The sequence below is a fragment of the Halichoerus grypus genome, chromosome X (assembly GCF_964656455.1).
Source record: "Halichoerus grypus chromosome X, mHalGry1.hap1.1, whole genome shotgun sequence".
Taxonomy (NCBI): domain Eukaryota; kingdom Metazoa; phylum Chordata; class Mammalia; order Carnivora; family Phocidae; genus Halichoerus; species Halichoerus grypus.
Window position 1 is genome coordinate 853,848 of NC_135727.1, and position 21,545 is coordinate 875,392.

Consider the following 21,545-nt stretch of genomic DNA (forward strand, 5'->3'; position numbering starts at 1 on the left):
ATATCAACACTGTCATCCTTGGACACGTAAATTTGGTCAAATCCACCACTCCTGGCCATCTGATCTACAAATGTGGTGGGATCAACAGAAGAACCATTGAAAATTTGAGAAGGAGACTGCTGAGATGGAAAAGAGCTCCTTCAAGTATGCCTGGGTCTCAGACAAACAGAAGGCCAAAAGTGAGTGTGGTCATTTTTGGTATCTCCCCTTGGAAGCTGGAGACTAGCAAGTATTATGTGACTATCATTGATGTCCCAAAACACAGACTTCATCAATAACATGAGGACAGGCACATCTCAGGCTGACAGTGCTTCCTAATTGTTGCTGCTTATGTTGATGAACTTGAAGCAGATATCTCCAAGAATGGGCAGACCCATAAGCATGGCCTTCTGGCTTACATACTGGGTGTGAAACAACTAATTGTTGTTTACAAAATGGATTCCATTGAGCCACCCTACAGCCAGAAGAGATATAAGGAAAATGTTAAGGAAGTCAGCACCTATATTAAGAAATTTGGCTACAACCCCAACACAGTAGCATTTGTGCCAATTTCTGGCTAGAGTGATGACAAAATGCTGGAGCCAAGTGCTAACATGCCTTGATTCAAGAAATGAAACATCACCCACAAAGATAGGGCGCCTGGGTGGCTCAGTCGTTAAGCGTCTGCCTTCGCTCAGGTCATGATCCCAGAGTCCTGGGATCCAGCCCCGCATCGAGCTCCCTGCTTAGCCGGAAGCCTGCCTCTCCCTCCCTCACTCCCTCTGCTTGTGTTCCCTCTCTCACTGTGTCTCTCTCTGTCAAATAAATAAAAATAAAATCTTAAAAAAAAAAAATAGCTATGTAAGACTGATGAATCACAGACCTGTACCCTTGAAACAAATAATACATTGTATGTTAATAATAAAAATTAATTAAATTTTAAAAAAGATAGCTATGCCAGTGGAACCATGCTGCTTGAAACTCTGGATTGCCTCCTGTCAGCAGATCATCCAACTGACAAGCCCCTTTGTCTGCCCCTTTAGTATGTCTACAAAATTGGTGGTATTAGTACTCTCCTTGTGAGCTGAGTGGAGGTGTGTTCTCAAACCTGGCATGGTAGTCACCTTTGCTCCAGTCAGTGTTACAACTGAAGTCAAGTCTGTCAAAATGCACCATGAAGCTTTGAGTTAAGCTTTTCCTGAAACAGTATGGGCTTTGATATCAAGAACGTATCTGTCAGGGTTGCCTGGCTGGCTCAGTCAGTGGAGCAGGCGACTCTTGATCTTGGGGTTGTGGGTTCGAGCCCAACGTTGCACATAGAGATTACTTAAAAATAAAATCTTAAAAAAAAAATGTATCTATCAAAGGTGTTTGTTGTAGTAATATGGCTGGTGACAGCAAAAATGACCCACCAATGGAAGTAGCTGGCTTCTCAGCTCAGGTGATTACCCTGATCCATCTGGGCCAAATGAGTGCTGGCTATGCACGTGTGCTGGATTGTCATACACCTCACATTGCTTGCAAGTTTGCTGAGCTGAAGAAGATTGATTACTGTTCTGGGAAGAAGCTGGAAGATGACCCCAAATTCTTGAAATTTGTTGATATAGTTCCTGTCAAGCCCATATGTATTGGGTGCTTCTTTGGATATCCTCCTCTGGGCCATTTTGCTCTTCATAACATGAGACAGACCATTGCTGTGGGTGTCTCAAAGACTTCTGTGGCTAACAAGGTCACAAAGTCTGCTCAAAAAGTTAAACGAATGTAATCCCTAATATCTGCCACCTCAGTCTTAATCAGTGGTGGAAGAACAATCTCAGAACTATCTCGATTGGCCATATAAGTTTAGTAGTAAAGGACTGGTTAATGATAATGCATCATAAATCCTTTGGAAGAAGAGAACGTTTTATGGGCCATTTGTTATTTTGTGTGTCACAACTTTAAGCTATTTATTTTAAAAATCAACACTTTTTAATGGAAACAACTTGACTGAAGATTATCCCAGAGCATGTGAACTTGAAAAACATTTAGGTTAGTTTCTGTCTTTTCAAAAATTTTAGATTGCCCAATCCTTATAAGTGCTGGCCTTCAAACCAACTAAATAAAGCATTTTTACAAATTAATTTTAGCAATACTATCCAGATGTAGAAAAACTTGTCACATCTACATTTATATAGATATATGGACACACAGAAACACAAAGATCTTACAACTTTTCTTTTTGCTAATATTAATGGAGAGGACATTTAGGCTTAATTTCCAAGAACCTCCCTCTGTCCCTTTTTCTTCCTTCTGATGAGATACTCCTCCCTAAAGTTTTCATGTCAAAAGACGGCTCTCAAGTCCTAGATAAGATGGAAATAGAAAATTTACATCACAGTGGTGCCTGGGTGGCTCAGTTGGTGAAGTGTCTGCCTTGGCTCAGGTCATGATCCCAGAGTCCTGGGATCGATTCGGGCTCCTTGCTCAGCGGGGAGCCTGCATCTCCATCTCCCTCTGCTGCTCCCCCTGCTTGTGCTCTCTCTCTCTCTCTGATAAATAGATAAATAAAATCTTTTAAAAAAAGAAAATTTACAACCCAAAGGCACAGATTAAGTTCAGGATAATTCTGTTTCCAGTGTCCTGATCTTTTCAAGCATTTTGAGAGGAATCAGCAGAGGTTTGGAGGATTGGCAAAAAGGGAAAGTGAACTTTGAACTTCTAGAACTTCTTTGACCCTGCAGAGATTTGCAAAGCAAAAACAGTTGTCTCCAATTCCCCCAAAGAACTGGGTTGTAGGCTTTGCTTTGCCACCTTGCTAAGTATCTGCAACTTCTGGTACTATAGTTCTTATACTTAAAACAAGCTGGCTTGCTCAACTCTCTGGATACAAAGGATCCCATTTGTTTAGCTAGGCCTTTGAGTTTCTCAGAGCCAAACTAATACCTAAGCCTTTTGGCTTCTGAGATACTTTCTTTATGACAGCCTTTACCTCATATGCAACAGTAACTATGGAAACAGAACCGTGGACACCAGCAGTACCCAGCAAACTAGGGACTGGGGACAGGCTTAAACCAGTAGGCCTAAAAGAATGGAGACTGCAGACTGATTCCAAACAAATAGAGAATTGCAGCTGCCACCAACAGTTCCCAGTGTGGAATCTGGGGAATAATTCCAAACCAATGGGGAATTGCAAACTAAACCATCAGGAATTTCCAACATGGAATCCAGGGACAAAACCGAAGACTGTAGTTTAAATGTTACTGCAGACTGGCCATTAGAAGGCCTTTGTGCACCTCCGGCAATTCCCAGCATGGACTAAACCAGGAGACTCCATTAATAGAGACAGCAGATTAGAACTGAGGAAAGGACTAAACCAGCAAAAGACTGCAGACTGGAAATGGGGAAGGGATTCCAACATGGAATTGTGGACTGGACCAAGGGCTGAAGACTGGCTCTTCCTTAGAGCCTCCTGTCAGTCTAGACTGACCCATTAACCCTGGATTGGAAAGCTAATTAGATGGGGAGCTTGAAAACAAAAAGCGGAAATCAACTGAGGAACTGACCAATGACCCTTGGAAACAGCAAGAAAGACAGTGAACTTAAAAGGGTTCATGGGGTGCCACACCTGTGCTTCTTGTTGCTTCTGAATGCCATCAGAGGTTCACTTTGGATCCCATTGCTGCCACCAAATCTGTTAAAAAAACAATATTAAATCAAATAAATCAGCTTATTAAGTGATTATGAATCAGGCAACATCCTATCTAGCAAGTAGAGAGATGCTCTGAGTGGTACAAAATGGAAGTGGTACAAAACGGGTTTTTCTAGGCAGGAGGGTGGGGCAAGGAGGTTATTAGCACAAGAAAAGGGTCATTTCAGCCCAGGATCTCTTCTATTTGGGGAGAAGGGAACAGTAGGATTTTTATCATGCAGATGACCTCACTAGTGCTGATCTGGAAATCTCAGACTGACTGTTAAAAGGTCACATTCCTGGGATTGGTTGAGACTGTGAGCCTTGATTTGCTGTTGGGGGCGGGGGACAAATGACTCCAATTTGGGCTTTTTTAAAACAAAACAAAATACAACTAGATGCTGTTTCCAAGGTACACATCTAAAACATGAGTATAAAAGGCTGAAAGTAAAAGGATGGAAAATGGCATGCCTTGCAAATATTAGCCAAAAGAAAGGTAGTGGGTCTTCTGCTTCTGGGTAGAGAATAGGTCATGGCAGGCTAACACTCCTGCTGCAACAACTATAAAAACTAGATAAACTTTAAAAATCCATATTTTAAAAATCTTTGGAGAGCTGTGGAGCAATAAGAATTAGATGCACTAAAATTTAAGTGGGAGAGGACCACCTAGTTGCAGTGATGATCATTAGTTGTTTTCTTTCTTGGTGGGCTTTGCTGAAATGTCTTAAGTGCTGAGGGACCAAAGACTTTCTAAGCTCTCAATCAAAAGTCTAAGAGGGCCATGCCTGAGAAACAGGGATAATTAATATTTTAAAGAAAATAGTGGAAAGATGGACAATACTTGATGTGGGGCCACGAGCGAATGGTCAAGAAATAATTCTTGAGATGTTTTAAGTGTAAAAAGGTGCATTTTCTATAACATGAAGCTGGTGGTTATATGCTTAGGCTTAAGGGGGCGGGATGTGCAGGGAGTATTAGATCATAAATGTCTTCTTCAAATTTCTACTTGTAAAACTGTCACATTTCTCTGGTGCTTATCATTCAGCTCAATATTAACTATTGGAGAGATGCACAGGCAGTCATGAGACCATTTAAGAATGTAGCAACCAGCACATATTTGATCTTTATTGGAACTATGCAGGCTATAGGTCAGCCTTCTGGGCTAAAGGTGAACATTTTTCTGCTTCTATCCCTCATCATACTGATAAGAAGGTGGAGAATTACAGTTGGAAATTGGAATCTATTTTCAAAAACTCAAATTGTCATTCTAAAATATTGGAAAATACAACATCTAAAATTAAAAACTCATTGGATGAGTATAATTTCAGGCAAACACTGCAAAAGACAGGATTAGGGTCAAGCAAATATATCCAAACTGAAGCATAGGAAGGAAAAAAATGAAAAGAACAGAATAGAGTATAAGAGACAGGTGAGAGAAACACTCTCAAATGATACAGCATAAATATAATTGGAGTCCTTGGAGGAGAGCATGTAGAAAATGGGACAGGAAAAAAATTGAATGTCTAAAAATTTTCCAAAACTGATGAACCATGTCAAGTCACAGATTCAATAAGCTAAGTATACCCAAAGCATATTAAGTACAAAGAAAATTGCATGTAGGCAAATAATCAAACTTAAGAAAACTAAGGATAAAGAGAAAATATTAAAAACCAGAGGGAAAAATATACATTGCGTCCATAGGAACAATAAGACTGATAGCCAACTTTTCAGTCAAACTACTAAAACAACACTGTCCAATAGAACTTTCTGTGATGATGGATATGTTGTAGATCTTCACTAATATGGTAACTACTAATCATATGTGGCCATGGAGTACTTGAAATGTAGCTAGTGTGATTGAAGAATTGAATTTTAATTGTATTAAATTTAATTAGTTTAAATAGTCACACATAGCTGGTGGCTACCCATTTGACAGCACAATACTAGAAGATAACAGAATGATATCTTTAAAATGAAAAATACTGAAAGAAAAATGCTAACCTAGAATTCTAAACCCAGAGAAAACATTTCAAAATGAAATTGAAATAAAGATGTTTTTAGAAAAACAAAAGCTGAGAGACTTTGACACAATAGACTGGTGCTAAAAAGTGCTGGGACATTTTAATATCCATATGGAAGAACATTAAATTGGATCCCTAACTTAGACCATACAAAAAACCCACTCACATTGGGCTGTAAGTCTAAATGTAAGCATAAAACTATAAATCTCTTAGAAAGAAAAATAAGAGACTATCTTAATAGCCTCAGGGTAGGGAGAGAATTGACATAGAAAAAGCACTAACCATGAAGGATTTTTTTGATAAATTTCACTACATTAAAATTATGAACTATGCTCATCAAAATATAAAAAAAAGAATGAAAAGATTATCCACAGAATGTGAGATATTTGCAGCACAAAAGGCCAACAAGGATTCATATCAAGACTGTATAGAGGGTTGCCTGGGTGGCTCAGTCAGTTAAGCGTCTGCCTTCGGATCATGTCATGATCCCAGGGTCCCGGGATCGAGCCCCGCATCGGGCTCCCTGCTCGGCGGGAAGCCTGCTTCTCCCTCTCCCACTCCCCCTGCTTGTGTTCCCTCTCTTACTTTATTTCTCTCTGTCAAATAAATAAATAAAACCTTTTTAAAAAAAGACTGTATAGAGTACTTCTTTGATTCAATAAGAAAAAAAGATTACCCAATAGAAAAATTGGCAAAAACAACAATAACATCAACTTGGATAGGCATTCCAAAAACAGGAAATTCAAATAGCTAGTACTCACAAGAAAAGATGCTCAACCTCATTATTAATCAGGGAAATGTGAGATAAAACCACAGAGACACTGCTGTGCAACCACTAGAATGGGCGAAAGTGTAAAAACAGTATCGAGTGCCTGTAAAGATTTGGAGTGAATGGAACTCTCATACATTGCTGACAAAAATGGAAAATGGCACAGCCACTTTGGAAAACAGCATGGTAGTAGCTACCAAAGCTGAACATATGTATAGTCAGCAATTCCACTCCTAGATATGTGCCCCACAGAAATGCATATATACATTCACCAAAAGATGTGTATAAGACGGTTCATAGCCAGGGAGAAAAAAGAAGATTCATAGCAGGAACAGGACTGTTTAAGCATCAAAAATTAGAAATGACTCAAATGTTCATAATTTTGGTATATTCACACAATGGAATACAAACTGTAGCTGCACACGACTATGTAGATGAATTTTACAACCATAATGCTGAGTGAAAGAAGCCAGAAACAAAAGAATATACAATATGGTTCTATTTACATCAAAAACAGGCAAAACTAAACTGTATTCTTTAGGGAAGTGTACGTAGCGGTAAAATAAACTGTATTCTTTAGGGAAGTGTACATAGCAGTAAAATTGTGAAGAAAAGCAAAGAAATAATTATCATAAACATCATAATGGGGGTTACCTTTAGTGGGGAGGAAGTACAGAGTGAGCCTTCCGTGTTGCTGGTAATGTTCTTCTTGATCTGGATGGTGGTTACATTTTTATACCAAAACATTTATATTTTATGTACTTTATTGTATAATTTTAGTTCACAATTTTAACAGATTTTTAAAAAGATTTTATTTATGGGGCGCCTGGGTTAGGGGAGTGTCAGGGAGAAGGAGAAACACACTCCCCATGAGCAAGGAGCCCAAAGCGGGGCTCAATCCCAGGACCCTGGGATCATGACCTGAGCTGAAGGCAGATGCTTAATCAACTGAGCACCCAGGCACCCCTTAACAGATTTTCTAACTTTTTTTAAATTTGTTTATGTCATCTCTACACCCAACGTGGGGCTTGAACTTATAACCCTGAGATCAAGAGTCACAGGTTCTACTGACTGAGCCAGCCAGGTGCCCCCAGGTGTTTTTTTAAGTAAAGAAAAGTAGTCCAAGGATTGAACCCTGGGGCTGTCTTATACTGAGAATATGTTTATGAGTCCTACATACATTTAACATTCAACAAATATTTTTTGACCACCTACTATGTGCCAGACACTTGTTCCAGCTGCTGGGAATACAGCAGTGGACAAAACAGACAAAATCCCTGCTTTCATGGAACTTACATCCTAGCGAAGCCTGGAGAGAGAGTATGTCAGGAAGATGGGGTGGTTAACTATGCAAAATGTTGCTTAGTTGTCCAAAAAGATGAAGACATAACAAAATTGATTATCAGCTTTAATAAGCCACTCACATGATTTGGATAGTGTCTCAATATTAGTGTCTCAATATGGATAATCTTCATCTAGATCTCTTTTGTGAGCTCTCAACCTCTGTATTTGCCAATTTAATTTACATAGCTGTCCCATGTGTTTAAAACTGTATACCCCCACCTACTTCTCCAGGGTTGCCTATTCTCAGTGAGTTGCATCACCATCCATCCACTTGCCCAAATCAGAAACCTGGAAGTACCTTTAATTCTTCTTTCTTCCTTCTCTGCTCCAATTCATCATCAGTTCTATGACAAGTGTCTCAAATACAGGGAGGGCAAGAATGTGAGATGTTTTTGGTCCATGAAGATATTGCTTTTCCTCTGCTTTTTTTTCCCAGGGCTCAAGGTATGGATGTCCCTCAGTTCAAGAAGGTGGTTTTCCAGGAATTTACTGATGGATCCTTTACTCAGCCCTTATACCGTGGAGAACTAAACGAACACTTGGGACTCGTGGGACCATATATAAGAGCAGAAGTTGAAGACAATATCATGGTGAGTTGAGGACAGTTGAAAGTTATAAGAAAATTAATCCTACATATATATTTTTGTTTCTGATTATAAAAATAATGTATTCTTACTTTTGAAGAATTTTAAAGTATAGAAAATAAAGAAGTTGAAAAATAATCCCATAACTACCATTTTGGTGTATGTTCTCTTTGTCCTATGTATTCTTCTCTTTATGTGTTCAAAATTATACAGTGTGTAATTTTACCTTTTCTTTTTTTTAAAGATTTATTTATTTATATTAGAGAGAAAGAAAGAGCAAGAGTAGGAGGGGCAGAGGGAGAGGGAGGGAGAATCCCAATACAAGGCTGAATCCCACCACCCCGAGATCACAACCTGAGCCAAAACCAATTGTCAGAGGCTTAACCGACTGTGCCACCCAGGCGCCCTTCTACCTCTTCTTTTTTGACTAAATATCATATTGTAAATATTTCTTATGTCATTAGAAAGACTTTCTAAATATCTTTTTTTAATGATGGCATAATAGTCTATTACGTGAATTTATGGTATACTTAGCCATTTACTTTGAACAACTTTTAGTTTGTTATGTTTTCACTAGTTTGATAATGCTGCATTCACAACCCTTTTCCTAGGACAAAATTCCAGAAGTGCAATGTACATGAACATTTTAAGACTTTCTCTAATGAATTATCTGTTAATGTCCTTTGCACATTTGACCTTTTGAGGGGGTACTTATCAATTTATATTACCTTATATGCTATATATTTTTCCAAGTTTGTCATCTTTTAATTTTATTTATAGTGGTTTTTTGAAATAAAACAGGTTTGAATTATTGGTAGTAACCCATAAATCTTTCCTTTATGACACATACCTTTTATGTTTATAAAAATCCTTCCCTATAGAAAGATTTTTTTTTCTTAAAATCACTTATACTTTCTTCAACTTTATTTTACAGTTTAATTGCTTAACATTTAACCTTTTAATCCCTAAGTAATTCCTGTAGACTAGAAGTGATTTTGGTGCATTGTGTGAGCTAAAAATGAAAGTAGTTTTATTCTTTTTTTTTTTTTTAAAGATTTTATTTATTTATTTGAGAGAGAGAGAATGAGAGAGAGCACATGAGAGGGGGGAGGGTCAGAGGGAGAAGCAGACTCCCTGCCGAGCAGGGAGCCCGATGCGGGACTCGATCCAGGGACTCCAGGATCATGACCTGAGCCGAAGGCAGTCGCTTAACCAACGGAGCCACCCAGGCGCCCGAAAGTAGTTTTATTCTTTTCCAAAAATAGTCATCCATTGGCCCAATTGATTATTTACATTAAGGATATAGAAGGATCTAAAATTATGGGATTGTGAGCAATTCTTTTTCTGTTTTGGTTCTTATTTTAGTTTACATATGTCCTATGAAACATGTATAATTTTTTGAAATCTGAAGTCTTTTTTAAAGATCATATGCTTCTTCTTTGCCGATTCGGATGCCTTTTAATTCTTTTTGTTGTCTGATTGCTGAGGCTAGGACTTCTAGTACTATGTTGAACAGCAATGGTGAGAGTGGACATCCCTGCCGTGTTCCTGACCTTAGGGGGAAAGCTCTCAGAAAAATGAAGGGGGGGAAATCGGAGGGCGAGACGAACCATGAGAGACTATGGACTCTGAGAAACAAACTGAGGGTTCTAGAGGGGAGGGGGGTGGGGGGATGGGTTAGCCCGGTGATGGGTATTAAGGAGGGCACATACTGAATGGAGCACTGGGTGTTACACGCAAACAATGAATCATGGAACACTACATCAAAAACTAACGATGTAATGTATGGTGATTAACATAACATAATAAAATTAAATTAAAAATAAATAAATAAATAAAGATCATATGCATTCATCCTGGAATTGTCATAAGAACCATATGTGTTAAATCTTGGGCTTATGCTCTCTTAAAACCCCTGGGGTGATATTTTCCCTTTTATTTTTCAATTGCTTTTAAGTATTTAGGAATTTTCTCTTTTGCAACTTTGAGTTCATGCTTTAAATATTTTAGAGTTCAAAAATTCCTCAGTTTCAAAAAAAAAAAAAAATTCCTCAGTTTCCTCCATAGATAGACCCTTAGGTTTGGTCCTGACAACACCCGTCCTCTGTACCACTTCCTTTGGGTATTAAGAACTTGGATAGGGTGCCTGGGTGGCTCAGTCGTTAAGTGTCTGCCTTCAGCTCAGGTCATGATCCCAGGGTCCTGGGATGGAGCCCCGCATCGGGCTCCCTGCTCAGCGGGCAGCCTGTTTCTCCCTCTCCCTCTGCCTGCTTGTGTTCTCTCTCTCAATCTCTCTCTCTGTCAAATAAATAAATAAAATCTTTTTAAAAAAATAATTTGGAAAAACTCAAAAACAGGCATTACTATTAGGGATGTGAACCCTAAGCCAAGGACTTTATATGATCCTAAAACATGATACTCGAATTCTTTTTTAAATTTTGTATTTAATTTTTCTCTGCAGGTAACTTTCAAAAACCAGGCCTCTCGTCCCTACTCCTTCTATTCTAGCCTTATTTCTTATGAGGAAGATCAGAGGCAAGGAGCAGAACCTAGAAGAAAGTTTGTCAACCCTAATGAAACCAAAATTTACTTTTGGACAGTGCAACATCATATGGCACCCACTAAAGATGAGTTTGACTGCAAAGCCTGGGCTTATTTTTCTGATGTTGATCTGGTAAGCAGGTGTACATTGCACTGGCCACTTACTGGTTTAAAAGAAATGGACTTCGTGTTATCTGCTAAGAATTTTGCTATTTATTGTAAGCTTAATGGGAAGCTTTCAATAGGAGAGGTGCTATCATTTTTGTGTTTGAGAACTATCACTCTGGAATCTACTAAACAGGAAGGATTGTACTATGGGAAGATAAGGAGTGGGTTAGAGTGGCATAAAAGATGATAAGAAATCTACGCTGGTTCATAGGTGAGGGACCTTATATTCATAGGATTGATGTCTTCTCTCTCAGGAAAAAGATGTGCACTCAGGCTTGATTGGACCCCTTCTGATCTGCCGCAGCAACACACTGAACCCTGTTCACGGGAGACAACTGACAGTGCAGGAATTTGCTCTGTTTTTCACTATTTTTGATGAGACTAAGAGCTGGTACTTCACTGAAAACCTGGAAAGGAACTGCAGAGCTCCCTGCAATATCCAGAAGGAGGATCCCACTCTTAAAGAAAATTACCGCTTCCATGGTAATATATCCCACTCCCAATTATTACTCAGTGTGGAATGAAGCATGCAGTACAACAAAGGAGCCTGGAGCCTGAGGCTTGGACATTGTATGAATTGAGCTTATATGTATGGGAGTGGAATCCTCATAGGAATCAATATTTTTTACTGGAGTAGAGGGAAAGAAACTTCTGTAACAGATTTCAACAGCCTTTTCTGTGTTCTCCTCCAGCAATCAATGGCTATGTGATGGATACACTACCTGGCTTAGTAATGGCTCAGGATCAAAAGATTCGATGGTATCTGCTCAGCATGGGCAGCAATGAAAACATCCATTCTATTCATTTCAGTGGACATGTGTTCACTGTACGGAAAAAAGAGGAATATAAAATGGCAGTCTACAACCTCTATCCAGGTATGAGCTAATTTGTGCTCTTTTTTTCTACCTACTGTACTTTAATTGGTCTAGGCACTGGGGAAGCAATCTGTGAACAAAGCACATAAAGTCCCTGATCTCAGATAACTTACTTTTTCAAGTAACTGTACCCTACAGAGACATAATAAATAAATTAGCCAATAAACATGATAATTTCAGATACAGATAATGTGCTATAAAGGAAATAGAACAGAAAAAAATGGATAATTAATGTTGTAGCACTTGCCTGGGAAAAGGGGATTTTCCCCCATCTCAAATCCCACACAGCACTAGTAGCTATCCAGAGTGATTTGTTTATGTCTGTAACCAGTATATTGATTAAGCACTACTCACAATATTGATCAAAACACAGCTTTATTTTAGCTTTCCACTGTCCCTTTAAAACAGGTTTAATAGTGGGAGCAAACTTCCCGTTTCTGTGTAAAAATTCCAATAAGTTCAGTGACTTTTCTGCTCACTCTTAAGTAATAAACACCCAGCAGTCACTTTACATCACAAATATAGTTCAAATCCAGAATTGCAATGTCCACTCCAAGATGTCTACACTGGGAAAGGGAGGTATGGTTGAGTCTTCTCTTCCTGTACCTGGCTGCTGCTTTGGTAAATGATAGGACAGTTCTTATCTACTTACAACTGGCACCTTTATTCTAGGTGGTCACTTGTGACTCATTCCTCAGCTTCTTGCTGCTGGGGTTACTTTAGCCCTGAAGGCAGCCCTGGTGGACTAGGTCCACGAGGACCTCACCCTGACTTCCTTTTCCCAGGGAGCTCACATCTGGTCGATGGGGGGAAAAAAAAAAAAACCTTTGGCTCTGAAAAACCCTGAGAGTGCAGTGGCTTTCTCCTGTCTCTCCCATTTCCCAGGGGTCAGGGCTGTCAGAACTCAATCCCCAGTACCTCCAAACTGGAGGGGTCACACAGCAAGCATTTTGGCTTTGAGGGGTCCAAGAGTGGAAGAACTGACTTAGGTAGATTTCCTTTGATGTTCTGCATAAACCAACGTATCTCATGCTTTTTCAGTAAAATGAAATAGTTTTTGTTCCTTTTGTTTTTGATAAGGTGTTTTTGAGACTGTGGAAATGCTACCATCCAAAGTTGGAATTTGGCGGATAGAATGCCTTATTGGCGAACACCTACAAGCTGGGATGAGCACTCTTTTTCTGGTGTACAGCAAAAGTAAGTAGCACTTCAGCCTATTTCTAAACGGCTTTCCTCCTTCCTAGGATGGCTGCTTTTGTCAAGAAATAAATACAAGCTCACAGTCATTAGCAAATCTACAACGAATATTGCTGGTAGAAATCAGCAGAGTCCTCAGAGAAGGGCAGATATGTTTGAAGCTTTGAACAGTTTGAACCTGAAGCTCTAAATATTTAACAAACTGGTGCTAAAAAGTAGCTTCATTCTCACAACTTTGTGAAGCTCCAAGATCTCCAAGAGCAAAATTTGAAACTGAATTTTGGTTCAGTTACCAAAGATAACTTACAAATATGGCTTGGAAGAGTTCAAGATTTAACCCTAAACAAGTAAGAGAACCACTGAGTTCTTCAGCTGCAGAATGTGGAAGGTTCTAGCACCTACCTATTAGAGTGAATTAAATGACATAGATAGTACAGTAAAATATTTAGTACAGTTCTCAGCAAATAGTAAACAATAAAAAATGTTGACCATTTTTTGTGTTCTCCCATTTTCATTGCCTTGCATTTGTGAAGCTGAATTTATGTACTGCTAGCTATCATGCTCCTCTCCTTTGATTTCAGAGTGTCAGACTCCACTGGGAATGGCTTCTGGACGCATTCGAGATTTTCAGATTACAGCTTCAGGACAATATGGTAAATACCATTATTTTGTCTCCAAAAACTGGGCTGATTATATCTTTTTTTATTTCTGTTGGAGAGATTTAGATAACCCATCCATCTCCATGCTTCTATTAATTTTACTCCGTAAGTGCCTCTTAAATCCATTTTCTCTTCTCTGATTCCTACTGTTCAAGCTACTATCATTTCTCATTACCACCTCCTTAAATGTCCTACCTGCATTCCCTAGTGCTCCCCTTGAGTCCATTGTCTTCAGTGTGGCAGGAAGCTACACTTTTCTATTAGCAGTGATAGTAAAGCTTGAATATGATCTATTGACAGTTCTCAAATATTGCTTTAGAGCAACAGTGAGCAAACTATGGCCTACAGGCCAAATCTAGCCCACCGCCTGTTTTTATATAGCCTTCAAACTAAGAATTATTTTTCTAGTTTTAAATGGGCAGAAGAAGAAGAAGAATGTCTCATGACATGTGAAAATTATGTGAAATTCAAATTTCAGTGTCTGTAAATAAAATCTTATATTGACACATACAGCTCTACAACAACAGCTGAAACCAGATGATCTGCAAAGCCTAAATTATTTACACTCTGGCCATTTACAGAAAAAGGCTTGTCAACCCCTGTTTTAGAGGGAACAAAATGCCCTTTTAAAACAAGGCCTGATGGGACACCTGGGTGGCTCAGTCAGTTAAGCGTCTGCCTTCAGCTCAGGTTATGATCTCGGGGTCCTGGGACTGAGCCCCATGTCAGGCTCCCTGCTCAGCGGGGAGTCTGCTTCTCCCTCTGCCCCTCCCTCCTGCTCATGTGAGCTCTCTCTCTCAAATAAATAAAATCTTTAAAAAAAGAAAAGAAAAAGGCTTGAAAGTTATATGCCAAAATAGTATTATTTTTCTCTAGGCAAAAGGATGATTTTTTTTTTAACTTTCATTTTTACTTATGTTTTATTTTTCATTTTCTAACTTTTCTACAAGGAACATACATTGTGTAATGAAGAAACAATGATAGCATTTTGTAGTACTGGTAACACATTCCAGTGGCACCTAATTAGAGGTGCTAACAATAAACGAAATTATTAAATTTAGAAAATAAAATACTATGCTTTATGCCTTTATCTTCTCTACACCTAGGCTTAGCCTTTCTCAAGAGAGCAATTTTAGGGGCACCTGGATGGCCCAGTCTGTTAACTGACTCTTGATTTCAGCTCAGATCATCATCTCAGGGTCCTGGGATCGAGCCCCATGTCGGGCTCCCTGCTCAGCAGGGAGTCTGCTTGTCCCTCTCCCTCTGCCCCTCCCCCACCCCATCCCCACTCATGTGCTCCCTCCCTCTCTCTCTCTCAAATAAGTAAATAAAATCTTAAAGGAAGAGAGAGCAATTTTATTCCTAAGTGTCTAGGACCAACACAGCTGAATCTAATCTCTCTCCTTTCTTGGGCAAAGGACAGTGGGCCCCAAAGCTGGCCAGACTTCATTATTCCGGATCAATCAATGCCTGGAGCACCAAGGATCCCTTTTCCTGGATCAAGGTTAGAAAGTGCATCACATTCAATCGCAACATGTATTCCTCTTGCAAGCTCAAAACAAAAGTCATTTTTATCAAACTCCAGGTAACCAACAGGGAAAGAACTGAAGAATAGAATAGCTTCTGATTTGTACAAAAACAGTCAAGAATGAAGAATAGAGTATTTGGGAATAGAATCAAGTATGCTGATTTGTTTGTTAGTCCAATCTGGTAAACTAACTTGGAGCCAGTGACTGAAACAGTGTCTTTAGGCTTACTCAGTTTCTTTTTAAATGACTAAATATTTCAAATTTTCTCACTTTCCCATTTCCTCTAGAGCAGCGCTGTCCAGTAGAAATGTAATTCGAACCACAAATGCAAACCACATGTGTAATTTTATATTTCCTAGTAGCCACATTTAAAAAGAAACATGTGAAATTCATTTTAATGATATGTTTCATCCAACATATCCCAAGATTTTATCAAGTGAACATGGGGTCAGTCAGGGCTCTGGCCCCTTCAAGGGCATACATGTGGGGACTTGTGGGTCCCTTCCATGCTCCATGAGAGCTGAGAGTAGTGTAGAAGTGCCAGCTCAGCCTCTCGGCCTAACTGCAAGAGTTGTTCCCTCTAGAGCCCGAACGTGCCTCCCACCTCTGGTACTTACAGCCCGAAGAGGGGTACTGCAGACACGTTTTACCACCTACTTTCCCCACCTCTGTCCACTTTTCATTGTGCACCAGCTTTCTTTCCTCTTCTGAGTTGACCAAAGACATTCCCCTACGTATTTTCCTCCTTTGCAAGATTGCATCTACTCCTCTATTTTCTCTTGAGGTTAAAATAATAAACAAGAATCAGGGAAAGATAAACCAATGTCCCATCAGCTCACCTTATTTGGTTTGTTTCTTTGTGAAGCTGCCAAACCACATTTTCTACCTTGTATTTCTCTGGTTTTCACTTTCAACCTTACATGTATCCCTGGGTAGTGGACACTGTCATCTACTTGGGTGCCCTGCATCTGTCATTCCATTTATTTATTTATTGTGATAGCATTGTTATTTCCATTTGGGGAATTCTATCTCCCTCACTGGATACAACCTAATGAGACTAGTAAATAGAGTGCCTTTTCCATGCCTAGCCAAAGAACCTGAGTAATACACCCTGTTAAGTTTCCACTTACTAGATTTGGCCCATTGTTCCAGCTTGTCAAGCTTCTGTCTCCCAAAGAATTTCTTAGTCTTCCCAGTTTCACATAATCTACTGCTTGATCAGTAAACGTTTTTATACTTTAGCAAATTCATGATCAAAATACTGAAGTAGACAGGGCTTCCTTACTGTGTGCTTTAAACAAGCCCAAGCTATCAGATCCTTACCACACTGTTATTATCATCCTCATTTCAGATAAGAAAGCTGAAGCAAAGAAAAGTAACTTGCCCCAAGTCATACAGCCAATAAGTGGCTGGGCCAAACTTCAAACTGTGATAGTTGGGCTCCAGAGGCCTAATTTGTAATCATTATACTATACTGTTTCTAGAATGCTCCCTTTAGGTTTATAATCATCTATTAACTGCCACAGTTTGCTTTTGGTAATTGAACCAGTTACAAATCCACCTAGTTGTATTATCACCCAATCTGTATTAAATCACCTCATCCTCAAGGTGTTTTTTACCATCTGTCCTACTAAAGCCCAGGTATACATTTTCTTGATCTGGTAACTTTATAAAGTAAATACCCCAGACAAAGAATTGTGGTGACTTAACAAAAAAAAGAAAGAAATGGTTCTAGGGGGCCAGGGAGGCAATCAGAGATGTCTAGCTGCAATGTTTGTATTTGTACACTGAGTGACTCATTATTGCTTTGCGTACTTCCTTGTAGAGAGATATGTCTTGTCACAGTCAAATACATGGCTGGATACACAGGTGAAAGTGTTGACTCTGTAATTGCCAAATTCCTCCAAGTTTCCAATTATAATATAGACAAGGCACAACAACAAGATGAAGTAGATAAGATTGGCAGTTTGCCAAGAATTCATCAGTTACAGAATGTAGGTGAAAAAGGTGGCTGGCCAGACTTTATTAAAACTGCTAGGGGCGCCTGGGTGGCTCAGTCGTTAAGTGTCTGCCTTCAGCTCAGGTCATGATCCCAGGGTCCTGGGATCGAGCCCCGCATCGGGCTCCCTGCTCGGCAGGAAGCCTGCTTCTCCCTCTCCCACTCCCCCTGCTTGTGTTCCCTCTCTCGCTGTGTCGCTCTCTGTCAAATAAATAAATAAAATCTTTAAAAAAATATTTTAAAAAAACTGCTAGAAAGTGCAATAGTCAGTGGTCCAAAAAAGACCTCTCATAGACTACATGAAGAAATAGTGTAAGTCAGTTCAACAAAAGTCATAATTTTTGCACCTGGTACTTTCAGTTGTTTATGCCACAATACCAAGAGGAAAAATGTAATATCTTCATTTGGGAGTATCATGTAATCTGGGCCAAGATAGTGCTGTAGCTTCTGAAGACCTTGCCACTCTCTGTCCTGTTACCCTGCTTCTTTTTCTCCTGTCCTTATCACTACTTGATGCTGTATATAAATAAAAACATATATATGATATGTAGTCTGTTTTTCCAAGTCAAATGTAAGTTCCATTAAGGCAGGGCTTTTTTCTTTTTTTCTTCTTCATGCTCTCTTCCCAGTACGTAGAGCAGTGCCTAGCACATAACAAGTACTCAAAATATATTCTTTGGATGGATGGATGGATGGACTGGTGGATAGATGGATGGAAGGAACTTACTGAAAGAGACAGTCATTAAGCTCAAGTGTTATTACCAATCCAATTTGGGTGTACCAGGCATCTGTGACAAGTTAAGTTTGACTTGCTTGTTAGGGCAGTAACTGATGCCAAAATTCCTATACTAGCTACTGCCTTGTAATGCTTTCGTGGTCCATGCTGTCTTTAAGAACCAATCATTTTGGGGGGATGGGGAAAGAAAAACAAATTCCTTACCACTCTACCATTATTCACTCATTCATTCCAAAACATTTGCTATGCATCGGTATTATACCAGATGCCATGTTAAATACTGGGGCTAGAAAAAATATAAAAGCTAACACTTACTAGGTGTTTAGTATGTGTCAGGCACTGAACTCAGCACATTACGTGTATTAACCCTTTAATCCTTTGCTTATAAACACCATTATTATTTCCACTTTACAGATAAAGAAATTGAGACACAGAGAGGTTAGGTGATTCAAACAGGTTCACTGCCTTAAGGATCTCAGTGTAACAAGGAAGGCAGATGAGGGAAGAAAGCTTTATAATATAGTACAATAATATGCTCTAATGAAGTTGTATACAAAGTGAAGTAGAAGCATAGAGAAAGCATTAAATTTGGGTGAGTCAGGAAAGGCTAACCAGGAGAAATAGTTTCTGAACTAACACTTGAAGGAGGGACAACAGTTTATAGTGCTGATAGTGATGTTGGGAGGGGGACTGGCCTGGGGAGAACAGAGGAAATTGGTTTTGACTAGGCTGAGGCTGAGGTGTAGGCAAAGCACTAGGTTATGTGGGTCCATATGTGCAGCACATTGATTTGAAAGTGGTCTGGTTTAAGATGGCGGAGGAGTAGGAGACCTGGATTTCATCTGGTCTCAGGAATCCAGCTGGATAGGGATCAAACCATTCTGAACACCTACAAACTCAACAGGAGATCAAAGAAAAGAATAGCAACAACTCTCTGAACAGAAAAGCGACCACTTTCTGAAAGTGGTCTGGTTTGTTGGGAAGTAGCCTGGGAACCCACCACTAAGCACCTTTCCTTTTTTTTGTTCCTGTCATTTATCTCACCATTTCACACAAATCCAAGGTACTACTGAGCATATCTGTATTGATGTAGATCCTTCTTAAGCCAATAATTAATTTCAGAAGGTGGTATGTACATTTAAAATAAAGTGTTGTTTCAATTGGTAGGTGGATCTGTTGGCACCAATGATTATTCACAGCATCATGACCCAGGGTGCCCGTCAGAAGTTCTCCAGCCTCTACATCTCTCAGTTTATCATCATGTATAGTCTTGATGGAAAGAAGTGGCAGAGTTATCGAGGGAATTCCACTGGGACCTTAATGGTATGTAATTACTTCTTTCAAGAGAGTGCATGAATCTTTTAAAGAGCTTTTGACAAAGATTTCATATATGGGACAAACACTCCTAGCTTCTACAAACTTAATTCCAAAAAAGATTTTCAACTTATGGGCAAAAGAGTGATTATGGACATATGGATAAAAAGTAGCATCAAAGATCTCATAGATAATAGAAATGAAGAGATGTTCTGTTGACAGAAATATGTGATTAGGATTGAGTGGATTGATAACGTTATGGGTTTGCTTATGGATATTTTCAGTTTGAGATGATAGCAGGGCAATCACGTTGAATGTCCAGCAGGCAGGAGATTAAAGACTTGAATTTAGGGGGCAAAACCATGAATGGACGTGAAGATTTGTGTCTTCCACATAAAGGGATGGGTGAAACCTTGGGAAATGATCACAAGACGCTAAATTAAACAGGCTTGAAACCTTAGTATCATTGTCTACTCTTCCCTTATTTTCATGCCTCGCGATGAATTGGTCCACAAATCCAGCAATTCTTTCTCATATCTCTTCTGTTTCATTTTTACTGCTGTTAATATTGCCTTAATTCCTAACTAGTCATCTCCTGTTTCTGTTCTCTTCTCTAATAAAAGCTGCACATCATTTTTGGGATAATCATTTTATCAGCCCCCTGCTAAAACCTTTCAGTGTCTCCCTTTTCTCTTTAGAATAAAGTTCAAAGTCCTCAAATGGCCCTGGGCAAGATAACTCCTGTTTTCCCCTTTAGATCCATGGTCCTACTTCTCTACCCTGCTTCTTGTTCTGTGAGCCTGACCTGTGTGGAATACATCAACAGGCTACCTTATCCTCTAGCTTTTGGGAGCACTGGCAAGAGAGCAGAGGAAGGAAGGAGAGTAAGACCAAAACATTTATTCTTGGGGCACCTGGCTGGCTCAGTTGGTAGAGCATGGAACTCTTAATCTCGGGGCTGTGAGTTCAAGCCCCACGTTGGGGGTAGAGTTCACTTTAAAAAAAAAAAAAAAAAAAAAAAATATATATATATATATATATATATATATATATAAGATATTTATTCTCCTGGTGCCCTCCTTGTAGAGGATTTGGCTGTATCTCTCCACTGAAGGTCACTGCTCCCTTCAGAGTGGCTTTCTCTCTCTGGTTCAGTTACTATCACTGAGTACCAAACCACCCCAAAATTTAATGTCATAAAAACAACCATTCTGTTTTGTTCACGGATTCTATGGGTCAGGACTTTTAGCACAGTAGAGATAGTTAGCTGTGCTCCGCAATATCTAGGGCTCAGCTGGGAAGATTTGACAGCTGGGGGCTGGAATCATCTGGAAGCATCTTCACTTGCATGTCTGGTAGTTGGTGCTGACTAACCTAGCTAAGATAGCAGCTGGGGCTATTGACTGAAGCAACTCTATATGGCCTTCTATGAGATCTAAGCTTCTCAGACCATGACAGTTTCACACATCCACCCAGATTCAAGGGAAAGGGACATAGACCCCACTTCTCAGTGGGAGGAATGTAAGGAATTTGTGTTCATTTTTATAAACCACTATAAGAATCTACCTAATTTTCTCCTTTAAGATTTTGCTCCCACTCCTTCTTCCACCAGGCCTAGGGATGACAATACCCTGCCCCCACCTACCTACCTAGTACCTATATTAAACTTTTCTCAAATTATTATAATTTGAGTGTTCCTTGTTTCTTGTTCAAACTCAGTCTTATACAGTAATTAATGCCAGAATTAGTCCTAAGAAACATACCCTCAAAATGGAATTCTAGGATTAGATGGAATTCTAAGATTGGATGTTGGGTAATCCATGATATGTGCTGGTATCACAATTTCTCAGATTATCTATCACCAGTGATACTATGGGATGCGTTACAGATGGTGAGAAAGACATTGGGAGACTCAATTGACAGGGGCATTTAGTCACTATAGCAAGAACTGTAGCATCAGCTGATTGTAGAGTGACCCGTCAACCTTTTATAGCCCTTCCTTTTATGGCATACAAAGGGGAAAATAAATTACATGTTATGAATATACACAAGAACACCCATGAACATACATGGAGAATCAGGACACATCCGTGGAGCTCTAAAAGGAGTCTTCCATATCCTGTGCTTGTAGACAAATACTTAGACTTGAGACCAAGTCTAAGG

At 39.4% G+C, this 21,545-nt stretch overlaps 1 protein-coding gene and 1 long non-coding RNA gene across 21 annotated transcripts in view; one reads left to right on the plus strand and one right to left on the minus strand.

Annotated features, from left to right (window-relative positions):
* The window catches only part of LOC144380422 (uncharacterized), a 32,501-nt gene extending 20,610 nt beyond the window's left edge, over positions 1-11,891 (minus strand). Inside the window, exons 1-2 of one of the 2 annotated variants that reach the window (XR_013444565.1) lie at positions 8,079-8,229; positions 3,584-3,649 (exon numbers count right to left, since the gene is read on the minus strand). This is a non-coding gene — a long non-coding RNA (uncharacterized LOC144380422). Of the gene's footprint in view, positions 1-3,583; positions 3,650-8,078; positions 8,230-11,795 lie in introns of those variants that run through there. The other variant, XR_013444564.1, reaches the window with a different exon arrangement.
* F8 (coagulation factor VIII) overlaps positions 1-21,545 on the plus strand; it is a 128,539-nt gene that overhangs the window by 81,393 nt on the left and 25,601 nt on the right. For 13 of the 19 annotated variants that reach the window (XR_013444558.1, XR_013444559.1, XM_078064133.1 and 10 more), the window contains 8 exons: positions 8,217-8,370; positions 10,826-11,038; positions 11,328-11,556; positions 11,766-11,948; positions 13,029-13,145; positions 13,727-13,798; positions 15,223-15,308; positions 19,236-19,391. Coding sequence is in view for 14 of the 19 variants with exons in the window: in XM_078064133.1 (XP_077920259.1) it covers positions 8,217-8,370; positions 10,826-11,038; positions 11,328-11,556; positions 11,766-11,948; positions 13,029-13,145; positions 13,727-13,798; positions 15,223-15,308; positions 19,236-19,391 (1,210 nt within the window). In the remaining 5 variants the exon portion in view is untranslated. Of the gene's footprint in view, positions 1-8,216; positions 8,371-10,825; positions 11,039-11,327; positions 11,557-11,765; positions 11,949-13,028; positions 13,146-13,726; positions 13,799-15,222; positions 15,309-19,235; positions 19,950-21,545 lie in introns of those variants that run through there. The other 6 variants (XR_013444561.1, XR_013444560.1, XM_078064136.1 and 3 more) reach the window with 5 other exon arrangements.